The 13,054-nt window shown below is 64.7% G+C and overlaps 1 protein-coding gene across 1 annotated transcript in view; it reads left to right on the forward strand.

Moving 5' to 3' along the window:
* The window catches only part of ADGRB2 (adhesion G protein-coupled receptor B2), a 30,363-nt gene extending 18,597 nt beyond the window's left edge, over window positions 1-11,766 (forward strand). The window contains 25 exon segments of the mRNA XM_068159280.1: window positions 14-120; window positions 561-755; window positions 858-926; window positions 1,033-1,141; window positions 1,215-1,361; window positions 1,681-1,756; window positions 1,829-1,931; window positions 2,289-2,332; window positions 3,411-3,537; window positions 4,069-4,172; window positions 4,429-4,531; window positions 4,788-4,938; window positions 5,484-5,553; window positions 5,677-5,743; window positions 5,868-5,953; window positions 6,559-6,657; window positions 7,531-7,702; window positions 7,793-7,888; window positions 8,268-8,307; window positions 8,461-8,762; window positions 8,764-9,111; window positions 9,456-9,491; window positions 9,798-9,902; window positions 10,074-10,127; window positions 10,981-11,766. Coding sequence (XP_068015381.1) covers window positions 14-120; window positions 561-755; window positions 858-926; window positions 1,033-1,141; window positions 1,215-1,361; window positions 1,681-1,756; window positions 1,829-1,931; window positions 2,289-2,332; window positions 3,411-3,537; window positions 4,069-4,172; window positions 4,429-4,531; window positions 4,788-4,938; window positions 5,484-5,553; window positions 5,677-5,743; window positions 5,868-5,953; window positions 6,559-6,657; window positions 7,531-7,702; window positions 7,793-7,888; window positions 8,268-8,307; window positions 8,461-8,762; window positions 8,764-9,111; window positions 9,456-9,491; window positions 9,798-9,902; window positions 10,074-10,127; window positions 10,981-11,181 — 3,011 coding nt within the window. The 3' untranslated portion in view covers window positions 11,182-11,766.
* The last annotated feature ends 1,288 nt before the right edge of the window (window positions 11,767-13,054 follow it).

The raw sequence follows: 13,054 nt of genomic DNA on the forward strand, positions 1-13,054 counted from the left end.
TTCTCTGGCACAGGGTCTGCCAGCCGCCGGTGCCTGCTGAGCCCCCACGGAGTTGCCTACTGGGGTGTGCCCAGCTTTGCCCGCTGCATCTCCCACGAGTACCGATACTTGCATCTCTCAGTAGGTGCCCGCTCTGGCGTGGACCCCTCCCCCTGCCCTCCCCTCCCCAGTTCTGGGGATCTGCCACATCCCCGGGCTGGGAAAACCAGCAGCTGCCCCCCGTCACCAGCTGGCTACCACATGGGGAAAGGGGGGAAGAGCTCCCTGGGCAGGGATGGGAAAGGGGACCCCATCCTGGAGCTGGGGTTGGGGACACCTTGGTCTGAGCTCTGCTCCTGTGTCCTAGAGAAATGGCTGGGATGGGAAGGACCCCCCTGGGACCCTCTTCTCCCACTGCTTCCCTAAAGACTTCCCCCAGACTCCCATGTCCCTAATTAATACAATTAGCTTTGCATTGTCCCCACTGCCCTGCTCCTGGGGCATGGTGAAGGAGCTGGGGCCAGGGAGCAGTGCTGGGGAGGGGGTGGCTGAGTGACACTGCTGTCCCCACCCTGTCCAAGCTGCGGGAGCACCTGGCCAAGGGGCAGCGGCTGCTGGCAGGAGAGGGCATGTCACAGGTGGTGAGGAGCCTCCTGGAGCTCATGGCCCGCAAGACCTACTACAGCGGGGACCTGCTCTTCTCGGTGGAGATCCTGCGCAACGTCACCGACACCTTCAAGAGGGCCACCTACACCCCGTCCTCCGAGGACGTGCAGGTAGCGGGCGGGGGCTGGGGGACGGCGAGGGACGCTTCCAGGGGAGGCGGCGGCTGCGGTCGGTCCCCGGAGCCCAGCCCCCGCTAAGCCCTGTCCCCGCAGCGCTTCTTCCAGGTGGTGAGCTACATGGTGGACGCGGAGAACCGGGACAAGTGGGAGGATGCCCAACAGGTGAGCGGCACAGGGCGTGAGCCCTGGGTGGGTTAGGGGGCGGCCGGGACGTCCCCAACCGCGGGGACGCATCCCGACAGCTGCAGAGCTGCTCCCTCGCCCGCAGGTCTCGCCGGGCTCCGTGCACCTGATGAAGGTGGTGGAGGACTTCATCCATCTGGTGGGGAACGCGCTGAAGGCCTTCCAGAGCTCCCTCATCGTCACCGACAACCTGGGTGAGCGGCGGGGTGGGCACGGGGCTGTGGCGGGCACGGGGACCAGCCGGTGATGCCTGCTCTGCCCTGGCAGTGATCAGCATCCAGAGGGAGCCTGTCTCCGCCGTCTCCAGCGACATCAACTTCCCCATGAAGGGGCGGCGGGGCATGAAGGACTGGGCCAGGAGCTCCGAGGACAAACTCTTCATCCCCAGGGAGGTGCTGAGCCTCGCCTCGGCCGGTGAGGCTGGGCTGGGCACAGCTGGGAGGGGGAACGCGTGTGTGGGCACAGCTGGCAGTGTGGGCACAGCTGGCAGTGTGTGCACATCTGGGAGCGTGCATGGGTGTGCACGTCTGGGAGTGGGAGCTTGTGTGTGCACATCTGGCAGTGCGAGTGTGCACATCCGGCCTCCTGCCAGCCCAGGTGTGTGCCCGCCCGTGTGTGCCATGCCTGCGTCAGGGGTGGGGTCCCTGTGCCCTCAGGGGTGTTGGGGACCAGATCTGCCCCCCACGCGTGCTCTGGCTCACGGCCCTGCTGCCCCTTCCCCCTGTCCCCGCAGAGGCAGAGGACTCCTCCCACTTCGTCATCGGGGCCGTGCTGTACCGCACGCTGGGGCTGATCCTGCCCCCGCCCAGGTGAGTGGGGCTGCCCTCTGCCCCCCGTGCCAGCTGCCCGGCCCTCTGACCAGCTGCCGACCCTCCCTGCAGGACTCCCCTGGCTGTCACCTCCAAGGTGCTGATGGTGACGGTGCGCCCCCCGACCAAGCCTGCCGAGCCCCTGGTCCTGGTGGAGCTCTCCCACATCATCAACGTGAGCAGCCCCCTCTTGTGCCACCACTTTGTCACTCTATCACTGTCACCATGTCACCTCTCAGTCCCACCTGGGTGCCACCGGCCCCTTTGCCCACACTACGCATGTGAGTGTCCCCCCACCATGTCACTGTGTCACCATGTCACCTCTTGGTGCCACGTGGCTCCTGCTGACCCCTTTGCCCGCAGGCACCGGGAGCTGAACAAGAGCCAGCAGCTCCCAGCTGGTGCCCACAAGCGCCCTGGTGGGGACACACCAGTGCTGGGGTAACTGGGCAGGTCCCCATGGCCCAGACACCCTCCTGGGGGTGGGAGCAGGGCAGGGGGTGACACACTAACCTCGTCCCTCTGTCCACAGGGCACCTCCCACCCGCAGTGTGTCACCTGGGACTACTCGAGGACGTGAGTGAGGGGACAAGGGGACAGGCACAGCCTGGCAGTGCCCTCTCTGGGCAGCGATGGGGCTGTCCCAGTGCCCTGGGGGTCGTTGGGATGCTGGTGGGAGGGATGAGGAGCAGGGCTAGTCCCTTCCCGTGGCTGAAGGGTGCCTCTGACCATGGGGGAGCCGCGGTGCCACGGAGTCGATGTGGCTCCTCCGCGTGAGGCGGGCACGGTGCTGCCAGCCTGCCAGATGCGATTTGTTAGCGCAGTGCCCGGCGCTCTGGCATGAGCTAGGGAAAAGTAGGGCACGGAGGGGAGGGGGGGGACACCGACACTGCTGCACCCTCCCCACCCCAGCCCAGCCCAGGTGCCCGTGGGTGCTCTGCACCTGAGGGTCACTGGTTGCGGTTCAGGGGTTGTGATGAGTGTGGCAGGTCTCAGCCTAGCCCCAGGGGAGCTGCATCCTCGGCTGTCCCACAGACTCAGTTCCCACCTTCCCTGCCCTGCTGGGAGTGGTGCTTTGTCCCCAGTCCCACGGCTGGTGTCACCACAGGGCACTGCCTCTCAGGTCTCTCCTCGGGGGGCAGGAGGACGACAGCCACTGCCAGGCAGGTCTGACTTTGGGGCAGCTGTGGAAGCCATGGCTCTTGCTGGGGGAGTGGGATAGGGGTGCCAGGGGGGATGTGTGTGCCAGGGGCCTTCTGGGACTGCTGCCACCTGCTTCAGCACTGTCTCAGACCCCCCCACAACACTTCACTCCTCCCTCTGTGCCTGGGCCCCTCCCTCTGCGCTTTGCCCACCCCCTCCTCCCCCCCAAACCTAGGTGGGCTGATTAAAAATCATCCTTCGTGTTTTGCTCCGTTCCCGGAGAGGATCAGCACTGGGGCAGGCAGCGGGAACTGGGGCAGGGCTGGTTTCACCCCCACCAAGGGCTCTGGGGATTAACCTGGCAGTGCTCACATCCTTCCTCCCCAGCATCTGCCTCCCCCCGCCCCAGACAGGGGCCAGCAATGGGTTAACTGGGGAGAGGCTGGAAGGGGCTGCCCTCTGGGTCTGAGCATTTCAAACTGCTCTCCCTCGCTCTGGTCCCATTAATCAGGGATGCTGGCTTGGGAAACTGGGACACGGAGAGCTGCCAAACCCTGGAGACCCTCCCAGCGCACACCAAATGCCAGTGCCGCCAGCTCGCCACCTTCGCCGTCCTCGCCCAGCTGCCCAGAGACCTGGTAGGGGACAGGGCCAAGCCTGCTGGGGACATGGCTCATGGGTAGCAGGGAGGTGATCCCTGGGGCTGTGGAGCCTGCCCAAGGTGGGGGTCCTGGGGGAGGATGGGGATGGGCAGGGACTGCATTGACTGTGGGCAACTCGACAGGGTGGGGTGGGCACTGGAGGGGGCTGAGGGTGGTGGCCCCCCAGCACCCAAGGGACTTCCTGGCACCCTGAGGGGTGGGCCTGGGTGGGGGCAGGGTTGCTGTGGTTGATAGGGGTTGATGTGGGGCACTGCTGTGTGTAAGGAGGGGAGGGGGCAGCCCAGGCATCCCCCCACCCCATTGCTATTCTGCCTGCATCCCTTGTTGGCATGGAGATGGGCACGGGTCCCCAGGAAGGCGCTTTGGCTGCACCACTGCTGTCACTGACCCCCTCCTGTGCCCAGGGGGTCCCCAGCTGGGCAGGAGGGTGGAGGGGCCCAGTGTGGGGGCTGGCAGGGAGCAGCCATGGAGGGCCAGGCTCAGCCACTCCCCCTCGTCCCCTCCCAGGCCATGGACCCCTCGGGCACCCCCTCGGTGCCGCTGATGATCGGCTGTGCCGTCTCCTGCATGGCTCTGCTGACCCTCCTGGTGATCTACGCTGCCTTCTGGAGGTGACCCGGGGACAGCTGGAGACCTGGGGGGCACCCGGGGAGTGGCACCATGTGGGGAGGGGGCAGCAAGGGGGGGCACAGTGCAAGCAAAGCTCAGCGTTGATGTAATTAAATGCTTTGCGGTGGGAAGAGAAGGACTGGTGGGAAAAGTGCCCAGGCTGCCTGGCACCGTCCCTGGCCCAGGAGCATGCAGGGGACACGGAAGAGGGATGTGGGACAGGCTGGCAGCCCGACCCCACTCTGCTCCTGCCCACAGGTTCATCAAGTCAGAGCGCTCCATCATCCTCCTCAACTTCTGCTTCTCCATCCTGGCCTCCAACATCCTCATCCTGGTGGGTCAGTCCCAGATGCTCAGCAAGGTGGGTGCCAGCAGCGTGCCACCCTCACAGGGTGGGCACAGGGGCCAGGGCAAGGTCCAAGCCCTCTCTTCCCGGCCGGCTGCCCGGTCCCTGCCGCCTCGCAGCGGCAGATTGGGTTTGGATTAAGTCGCTCTGGGGATTAAATCTTTGTGCCGGTGGCTCAGGCACAAACCTTGCCCAGGCGTGGGAGTTTAACCACCACGGTGCCAGCTGGGCGCCCATCCTGCCTCCTGGTGACGTGCCCGTGTCCCTGCAGGGTGTGTGCACCATGACAGCTGCCTTCCTCCACTTCTTCTTCCTCTCATCCTTCTGCTGGGTGCTGACGGAGGCCTGGCAGTCCTACCTGGCGGTGATCGGCCGGATCCGGACACGCCTGGTCAGGAAGAGATTCCTGTGCTTGGGATGGGGTAAGAGCCTGGCATGGCTGCTCCTGGGGTGGGCTGGAGGGTAGGGACCCTCTCCTGTCAAGTAACAAGTGACAGGGCAAGAGGTTGCACCAGGAGAGGTTTAGGTTGGACATCAGAAGAAACTTCTTGGCTGAAAGGGTTCTCAAAGCCTGGCACAGGCTGCCCGGGGGGGGGGGGGGGGGGGGGGGGGTTGGCTGGATGCCCATCCCTGGAGGTGTTTCAAAGAGGCAGAGATGTGGTGCTGGGGTGCCATGGTTTAGCACCAAGCTTGGGAGAGTGAGAGAAGGGTTTGGCTCAGTGATCTTAAAGGTTTTCTCCAACCCAAACCATCCTATGATCCCACCCTGTGCGCCTTCCTGGCACCCCCTAGTAGGGGAAACTGAGGCACAGTGGAGGTGACTTCAGTCTGGCACCACCCTCTGACCAGCCAGACCAGAATGGCTTCACCCCTGCCTTCCAGCCGTGGGGGCTGGCACAGAGGTGATGCTGGGAGGGGCACGGTGATGCCACCACCCTGCAGCTCCAGCCTTGTCTCCCCGCTCCAGGCTTGCCAGCCCTCGTGGTCGCAGTCTCCGTCGGCTTCACACGGACCAAAGGCTACGGGACGGCCAGCTAGTACGTGGGCGTGGGGGTGGGGCACAGGGCTGGGCACGGGGACCACTCTGGGTTGGCAGCAGGGCCTGGGGGCAGGGGATGTCCCTTCTCCACCGGCCCTTGACACCCCGCGGTCCCCTGCAGCTGCTGGCTCTCACTGGAGGGCGGTTTGCTCTATGCCTTCGTGGGACCCGCTGCAGTCATCGTGCTGGTGAGCTGACCCCGAGCCTTGGAGCCCCCCCCAGAATCCACCCTGGTGGGTGGCAGCTCCTGCCAGTCCTGGCTGATGGAGGGCTCCCTGCCCGGCCCTAACGGCGGCCCCGCTCTCGCCCAAGGTGAACATGCTGGTTGGCATCATCGTGTTCAACAAGCTCATGTCCCGCGACGGCATTTCAGATAAGTCCAAAAAGCAGCGAGCTGGGTAAGTGCCCTGTGCCCTGCGGGGCTGTCCCTGGGGCTGGCACGCAGCACCCTGCCCTGCTGTGGGGCACGGCATGGGTTCTCCCCCGGGAGCGGGCTGAGGAGCGGGGCAGACCTCATCTCACCAGTGGGCACAAGGGCCAAGCCTTGGGCAACCACAGCCCCTCGGTGGAGGACTGGGAGGGGGAGGGGGGAGCAGTTACCCCCACACCTTCCCCCGTGGAAGGGAGAAACGGCGCGCTGCGGACGCCCTCCTCCCCCCGTGCCTACTGCCAGAGGAGGGGGCTGAGCCCTGCCCGCCCCATCCCGCCGCCATTTGGCTCATCATTAACAACTGCTGCCCCCCCGACTAACCCTGCTCTTTATTTCTCTTTCTCTTCCTTCTCCCATCTGCTTTTTGCCTGTGTCTGTCTGTCCATCCATCCATCCATCCATCCATCCATCCATCCATCCATCCATCCATCCATCCATCTGTCCGATTCCCCCCCCCCCCCGCCTTTACCATCTCCCCCCCTGCATCCCACTGCCTTGCTCCCCCTCGCCCGCACCCCCGCGTGGCCCGGTCCTGGCCGCGGGGCACCCTGGGGGGGTCGTTGGGCTGCTTAGCTCCAAGCCCCCTCCCTGTGGCAACCTGCTGCTGAAATGCACCAAGTGCGGCGTGGTGTCCAGCGCGGCCATGACCTCCGCCACCGCCAGCAGTGCCATGTTAGTGCCCGCTGCGCCACCCCCCCGCCCCGAGCACAGCCTTGGAACCAATGGGGGATGGGGAGGGAGGGCTCTGGGCGTTGCCCCCGGGGAAGGGGAACAGGATCCGGGCTGGGGGTCTCGAGGGTGAAGGCTGTGTGCTCAGGGTGGGGGTGCGTGCCCCCCACCATGGCCATCCTGTCTGCATGGCACGGCTTCCTGCGGGTCACTTCATCACTGGGGTCGGGGCGTTGAGGGGGCTCAGTTCCTCTTCCTTGGCGGGGGGGTGTTGGGAGAGGGGAGGGCGTGAGAAGCACCATGCTGAGGGGCACGAGCCAATCTTGGCCGTGGGGGTGCCTCCAGAATCCTCTTCCTGGCACCTGAGCCCTCTGGCTGGGCTGGGCTATGACCACACACCGAGGTCCCTGCTCCCAAGGGCTTAGTTACAATGGAAGCAGCCCCAAGAGTCACCATTAAAAAAAGAAAGAAATCCCTTTTCTGCTCTTCTTGTGGCTGTGGGAGAGCGACAGTGACCCTGTGTCCCCCCCCAGCACCCCCACTGCCCGTGTGGGGGGCAGGGACACACATGGCTGTACCCTGCCTGGGCCACCTTGGCAATGCCAACGACTTAGACTAAGGGAACAGGAGGAGCCCATGGGTCCCCTCACCCTAAGGCAGGCAGTGCCCTGAGCACCCAGCCAGTGCCAGCCTGGGGACACTGAGGAGGAGGGGAAGGGAGAGCAGGGGGCCTGGCTGGGGTCTCCGTGCCACCCTGCGTGTCTACAGTCAGCCGTGGCATCGCTTGTGGGGTGAGGGGCGATGCTCGGGGGAGGGGCTGTCACCGGGCAACCCTGGCACCACGGGCTGACCCCGGCCCCTCTCTCCCTGCCCCAGGGCATCGCTGTGGAGCTCCTGCGTGGTCCTGCCCCTGCTGGCGCTGACCTGGATGTCGGCCGTGCTCGCCATGACCGACCGGCGCTCCATCCTCTTCCAGGTCCTCTTCGCCGTCTTCAACTCCGTCCAGGGCTTCGTCATCATCACCGTCCACGGCTTCCTGCGCCGAGAGGTGGGGTGGCCCCAGCAGGGTGCCGGGGTGGGAAGACGTCCCCTGGCCTGCCCTCAGGGGGGGATAATGTGACCAGCTCTGTCCCCGCAGGTCCAGGACGTGGTGAAGTGTCAGATGGGGGGGTGCAGGAGCGAGGAGAATGAGAACTCGCCCGACTCCTGCAAGAACGGCCAGGTGCAGATCCTGGTGAGTGCGGCAGCGCCGGCGCGGGCACCGCGGGGCAGGGCTGGGGCAGGGCTGGGGCAGGGCTGGGGCACCGCGGGGCAGGGCTGGGGCAGGGCTGGGGCACCGTGGGGCAGGGCTGGGGCAGGGCTGGGGCACCGCGGGGCAGGGCTGGGGCAGGACTGGGACAGAGCTGGGGCACCGCGGGGCAGGGCTGGGGCAGGGCTGGAGCAGGGCTGGGGCAGGGCTGGGGCAGGGCGGCCCTGGCGCATCCCACTGCTCCCCATTCTGGCCAAGGTGCATTCATTTCCCTCTCTCTCCCTCCCCCCTCTCTTTCTCTCTCCTCTCCTCTCTCTGTCTCTCTGTCTCTCTCTCTCTTCCCCCTCTTTCTGTGTTTTTATAGACAGATTTTGAAAAGGACGTTGACCTGGCGTGTCAGACAGGTGAGGTCTCCCCTGCTCCCCGCACAGGGGACAGGGATGTCACCGTGTTCCCCCCGGGGAGGGACAGCTGTGCCACCGGCGCAGCGGATCGGTGCGGCCCTCCCACGGGACCGGACCGCCGGGGCCAGCCCTGAGCTCTCTCCCCGCCCACAGTGCTGTTCAAGGAGGTGAACACCTGCAACCCTGCCACCATCACGGGCACCTTGTCCCGCATCTCCCTGGATGGGGACGAAGACCCCAAGCTCAACACCACCTCAGAAGGCGGTCTGGGTTTCTCCAGCCTGCCAGGGAACATCCCTCCCTCCAGCATCCTGGTGCAGGTGCCCAAGATGACCCCCAACGTGGTGGCAGGTTTGGGCGAGCCGCCGGCGCAGCCGCTGGGCATGGAGGCTCCGGGTCCTGTCTACCTGTGCACGGAGAGCAGCCTGAGGCCCCTGGAGTACGGCTGGGTCCGGGCCCCCGAGCCCCCCCGGGGAGAGCGACTACATGATGCTGCCTCGCCGCACCGGCAGCCTCAAGCCCTTCCCCAGGGAAGAAGCCACCCTGGCTCCCGGCGCCGAGGAGGGGATGCCCGGCGGGACGGGGCGCCCAGCTGCCGAGGGCGATGCCTACCCTGGCTTCGTGGCCATGGATCACGTCAATGTCAGCCTGAGCCAGCCCTATGCCACCATGAAGGCTCCCTACGGCCTGCAGTTCAAGCAGCACCCCACGGTGAGGCAGATCCTGGCCTCGGAGCTGTCGGAGCGCAGCCGCACCATGCCCCGCACGGTGCCCGGCTCTGCCATGAAAGTGGGGTCCCTGGAGGTGAGTGGGAGCCTGTGCTGGTGACAGGGGACAGGGAAGCGCACTGGTGGAGCTGGGTGGCTATGCAGGAGCATGCAGGAGCATGTGTGCATGTGCAGGGCTGCATGAGGTGCCCCCACAGTCGGTGCCAAGTGTTCTACCCTTTGCTGGACCCCAGCAGCTCAGCTGGGCACCCTGTGTCTGCAGCTGGGCTCTGTCCCCTGCAAGTGGCACAGCCTGAGGCTGGCATGAGCTTCACCCTCCCTGCTGCCCCTGCTCCCTGCTGCATCCTGGACCTCCAAAGACCTTTCCCTTTTCTTCTCCATCTCCTCCCCCTGCTCTGGTCCCTGCCTGTCCCCTGCCAGAGGAAGAGGTTGCGATACTCTGACCTGGACTTTGAGGTAAGCCCTGCCACGGCACTGGTTATCACGAGTGCCCATCACAGTGTTGGGTGCCATCTGGTGACTGAACCACCTCATCCCCAGCTCCCTTCAGCTCCCTGCCAGCGCAGCTGTAACCGAGCTGGGATTAAAACTCAAGCGCCGAGTTGGGTGCTGGTTCTGCTGCTCCCCGGCACGCTTTTCCCCCAGGTCTGGGGGGTGCCCTGGGAAGGCAGGGGGCGAGGGGGGAGATGGGGTGGGTGTGTGCCAGGGGGTGCAGAGCCGTTCTGGGTGCCAATGGCCGCGGGCTCCGCTCTCCTCCCGCAGAAGGTGATGCACACACGGAAGCGTCACTCCGAGCTCTACCACGAGCTCAACCAGAAGTTCCACACGCTGGACCGGTACCGGGCCCCGGCTGCCGGCTCCTCCAAGGTGAGGTCCTGGTTCGGGGGGTGTCCCATCCTGCTCTGATCTGTTCCTCTGTGATCCTTCACCTCCCCTTGCATGGACTAGGAGGGCATCCCAGGAAGGATGGGGCGGGGGGGAGGTAGATCCTGGATGCCTGAGGCGGTGCTGGGGCTCAGTGCTGGTTCTCATCCGCAGCGAGAAAAGCGGTGGAGCGTCTCGTCGGGCGGTGGGGAGAAGAACACGGCCAGTGTAAGTGCCCCAGGGGCTGGTCTAGCCCAGGCTGAGGTGGGGCTGTTCAGCCTGGAGAAGAGAAGGCTCTGGGGACACCTTAGAGCTGCATTTCAGTACCTGAAGGAGGCTACAGGAAGGATGGGGAGGGACTGTTTAGAAGGATTTGTGGTGATAGGGCAAGAGGCAACGGTTTGAAAGTGGAGCAGGGCAGATTTAGGGTGGACATCAGGAGGAAGTTCTGCACAGTGAGGGTGGTGAGACACTTGAAGAGGTTGCCCAGGGGTGTGGTTGAGGTTCCTGGAGAAACTTAGTGTCCCTGGGCAGCCTGATCTAGTTGGTGTCCCTGCTGACTGCAGGGGGTGCTGGACAAGGTAACCTTTGAGGGTCCCCTTCCAGCCTGATGCCATCTGTCAATCTGTGAACTTGCTGTGCTCTATGTTGCATCCATTGCCCCTTGTCCTATGACAGGACAACACTGATACGATCCTGGCCCCTTCTTGACAGCCACCCTTCAGATATTTGTAAATATTGATCAGATCCCCTCTCAGTCTTCTCCAGGCTGAGTGTGAGGAGGGGAGATTTAGACTGGAGATTAAGAAGAAATTCTTTCCAGTGAGGGTGGTGAGACACTAGAACCATGGATGCCTCCCTGGAGGTGTTCAAGGCCAGGTTGGATGAGGCTTTGAGCAACCTGGGCTGGTGGGAGGTGTCCCTGCCCACAGCAGAGGGGTTGGAACTGAATGACCTTTAAGATCCCTTCCAACCCAAACCATTCTATGGCTCTGTGAACCCTGGATGGTTGGAGATGTGTGGGCTGGTTCCCAGTGGGTGCCACCAGGCAGCGCAGCCACAGCTGCCTCTCACCTGGCAGGACATGGCCAACCCCGAGGAGCAGCAGCAGCAGCAGCAGGCTCCGGCCGCACCACCCAAGCCGTGGAGCACGTTCAAGGCCATGACGCTGGGCGCCCTCCCCAGTGCCCACCGGGACCGGCTGGAGCTGCGCTGCGCAGACTGGGAGAGCCCCTGCACCGCCCTGGATGCGGCCGACGGCGACTTCCAGACGGAGGTGTGAGCCCCGCGCCCGCCGCCCTCGCCCCGCCGCAGGGCGAAGCCTCCGCGCTGGGTCTGCTCCGCCCTCATCCTCTCGGTGGCCGGGCTGGGAGCAGCGTGGGGAGGGGTCCCTACCTGGCCAGACAGAGCCATCCCCACGGGATGGTCCATGCTCCCCACCCCGCGCGGTTTCTCCTCCCTGGCACCCTCCGGATGCGGGTGTGGAGGGGACACGTGCACCCCCACCACCACCCTCCTCATCCTCACCCCCACCTCCTCGCCCACCCACCGACCACGCCTGCACCCTCCCCCGGGGCAGGACCGGCCGTGGAGGCCACCAGATTTTCTTTCTTTTCTACCGGGATGTTTCTTCACGCCGTGCACCGTGTGCACGCGAGCGGCTGCCCCCCGGGGCTGGGCTGCCCTCGCCCCCCTGCTCTCTCTCCCCTCCCACCCCCCAAAAAAACAACAACCAAACGACCCAACCAACCCCAACCCCAAGGGGCCTCTCGGCCAACCCCTTCCCAGCCCTCCTCACCGTCCCCACCCCACGGGGCAGGTGCTGTCGTTGTTGGAAATAAAAGTTCACTCTCTGTGGTGCCGTGGGGCTGCGGCTTCCTGCTTGGTGCTGGGGTGGAGGGGGTCTGCTTAGGGAGGAGGGGGTGGCTGTCACCTGTTGGAGACCCTCCAGCTTGTTTGCTTCCCCCCCGCCCTGGGTAGGTTTAGAGTGGACATCTGGAAGAAGTTATTCCTGCCGTTGGGATGTGCTGCCCAGGGAGGTGGTGGAGCCACCAGCCCTTGGAGGCGTTTAAAGGTGGTTTGGATGTGGTGCCTGGGGGACATGGTTTAGGGGTGAGCTCTGTGGAGCAGGGTTAATGGTTGGGCTCGGTGGTCCTGAGGGTCCTTTCCAACCGGAATGTTTCTGTGTGTCCCCTCCCTGCTCCATCTCTGGCCGTGCTTGGAGCCCTGCGGGATCCTTGCTGCCCAGGGCTGAGCCGGTGCCCGTGGGCTGCCATGCAAATGAGGGAGTCTTATCACGGGAGCCAAGAGCAGTAAATTACATGGTAATTAATCTATGAGCAAATTAGTAACTTCCAAAGGCAATTACCATGCAAGCTGGAGAGGCACAGAACGTGGGGTCCTCCGCGCTGCCCGAGCGTCCCCGGCACTGGCACCGCTGCAGCTGGGCATGGCAGGGGGTGCACTGCCCGTGGCACCCCTGTGGGCGCCTCCAGGATGGTGAGGCCAGTGGCTGTGGCCACCAGGTTCGTGCTGGAGCAGGAGCTGTGTTGGGAGAACAGGGATAGCACTGGAGGAGAGGAGGTTAGGAGGAATTTCTTGCCAATGAGGGTGGTGGAGCCCTGGAACAGGTTGGCAAGAGAGGTGGTGGAGACCTCACCCCTGGAGAGGTCAAACTTGATGGGGCTCTGAGCAGCCTGCTCTAGCTGGAGGTGGTCCCTGCTGACTGCAGGGGGGGTGGGCAAGATGACCTTCGAGGGTCCCTTCCTACCAGATGCAGTCTGTGACATCTCTGCCTGGTGGCTCTCAGCACCTCAGGGACTGATGAGATCCATGCTGAGTGCTGATCCACAGCATGGGGCAGGTGCCCAGGGGGCTTGGCTGGACCCTGGCACCAAAACCCTCCCACCATGGCATGGGGAGGGTTGTGTGGCTGCTGTGCTGGTGGGAAACCCACCCTGGTTGTTCATGGCTGCCACTTCTCACTGGGACAAGCCACCAGAAGCTTCCTCAAGGGCTCACTTTGGTGAGGGCACAGCTGGGGGTGAGCAGACAGCTCCCTCCAGCACTCCCATTTTGGGCAGGCAGCTTTCCCACAGGGATGAAGCTGGTGGGATCTGTAGGGCTGGCAGTGCCCCCCTGCTCTCCAGGGATGC

Source organism: Melanerpes formicivorus, unplaced genomic scaffold (assembly GCF_026170545.1).
Source record: "Melanerpes formicivorus ecotype bairdi unplaced genomic scaffold, bMelFor1.0.p_v2 SCAF_45, whole genome shotgun sequence".
Classification (NCBI taxonomy): Eukaryota; Metazoa; Chordata; class Aves; order Piciformes; family Picidae; genus Melanerpes; species Melanerpes formicivorus.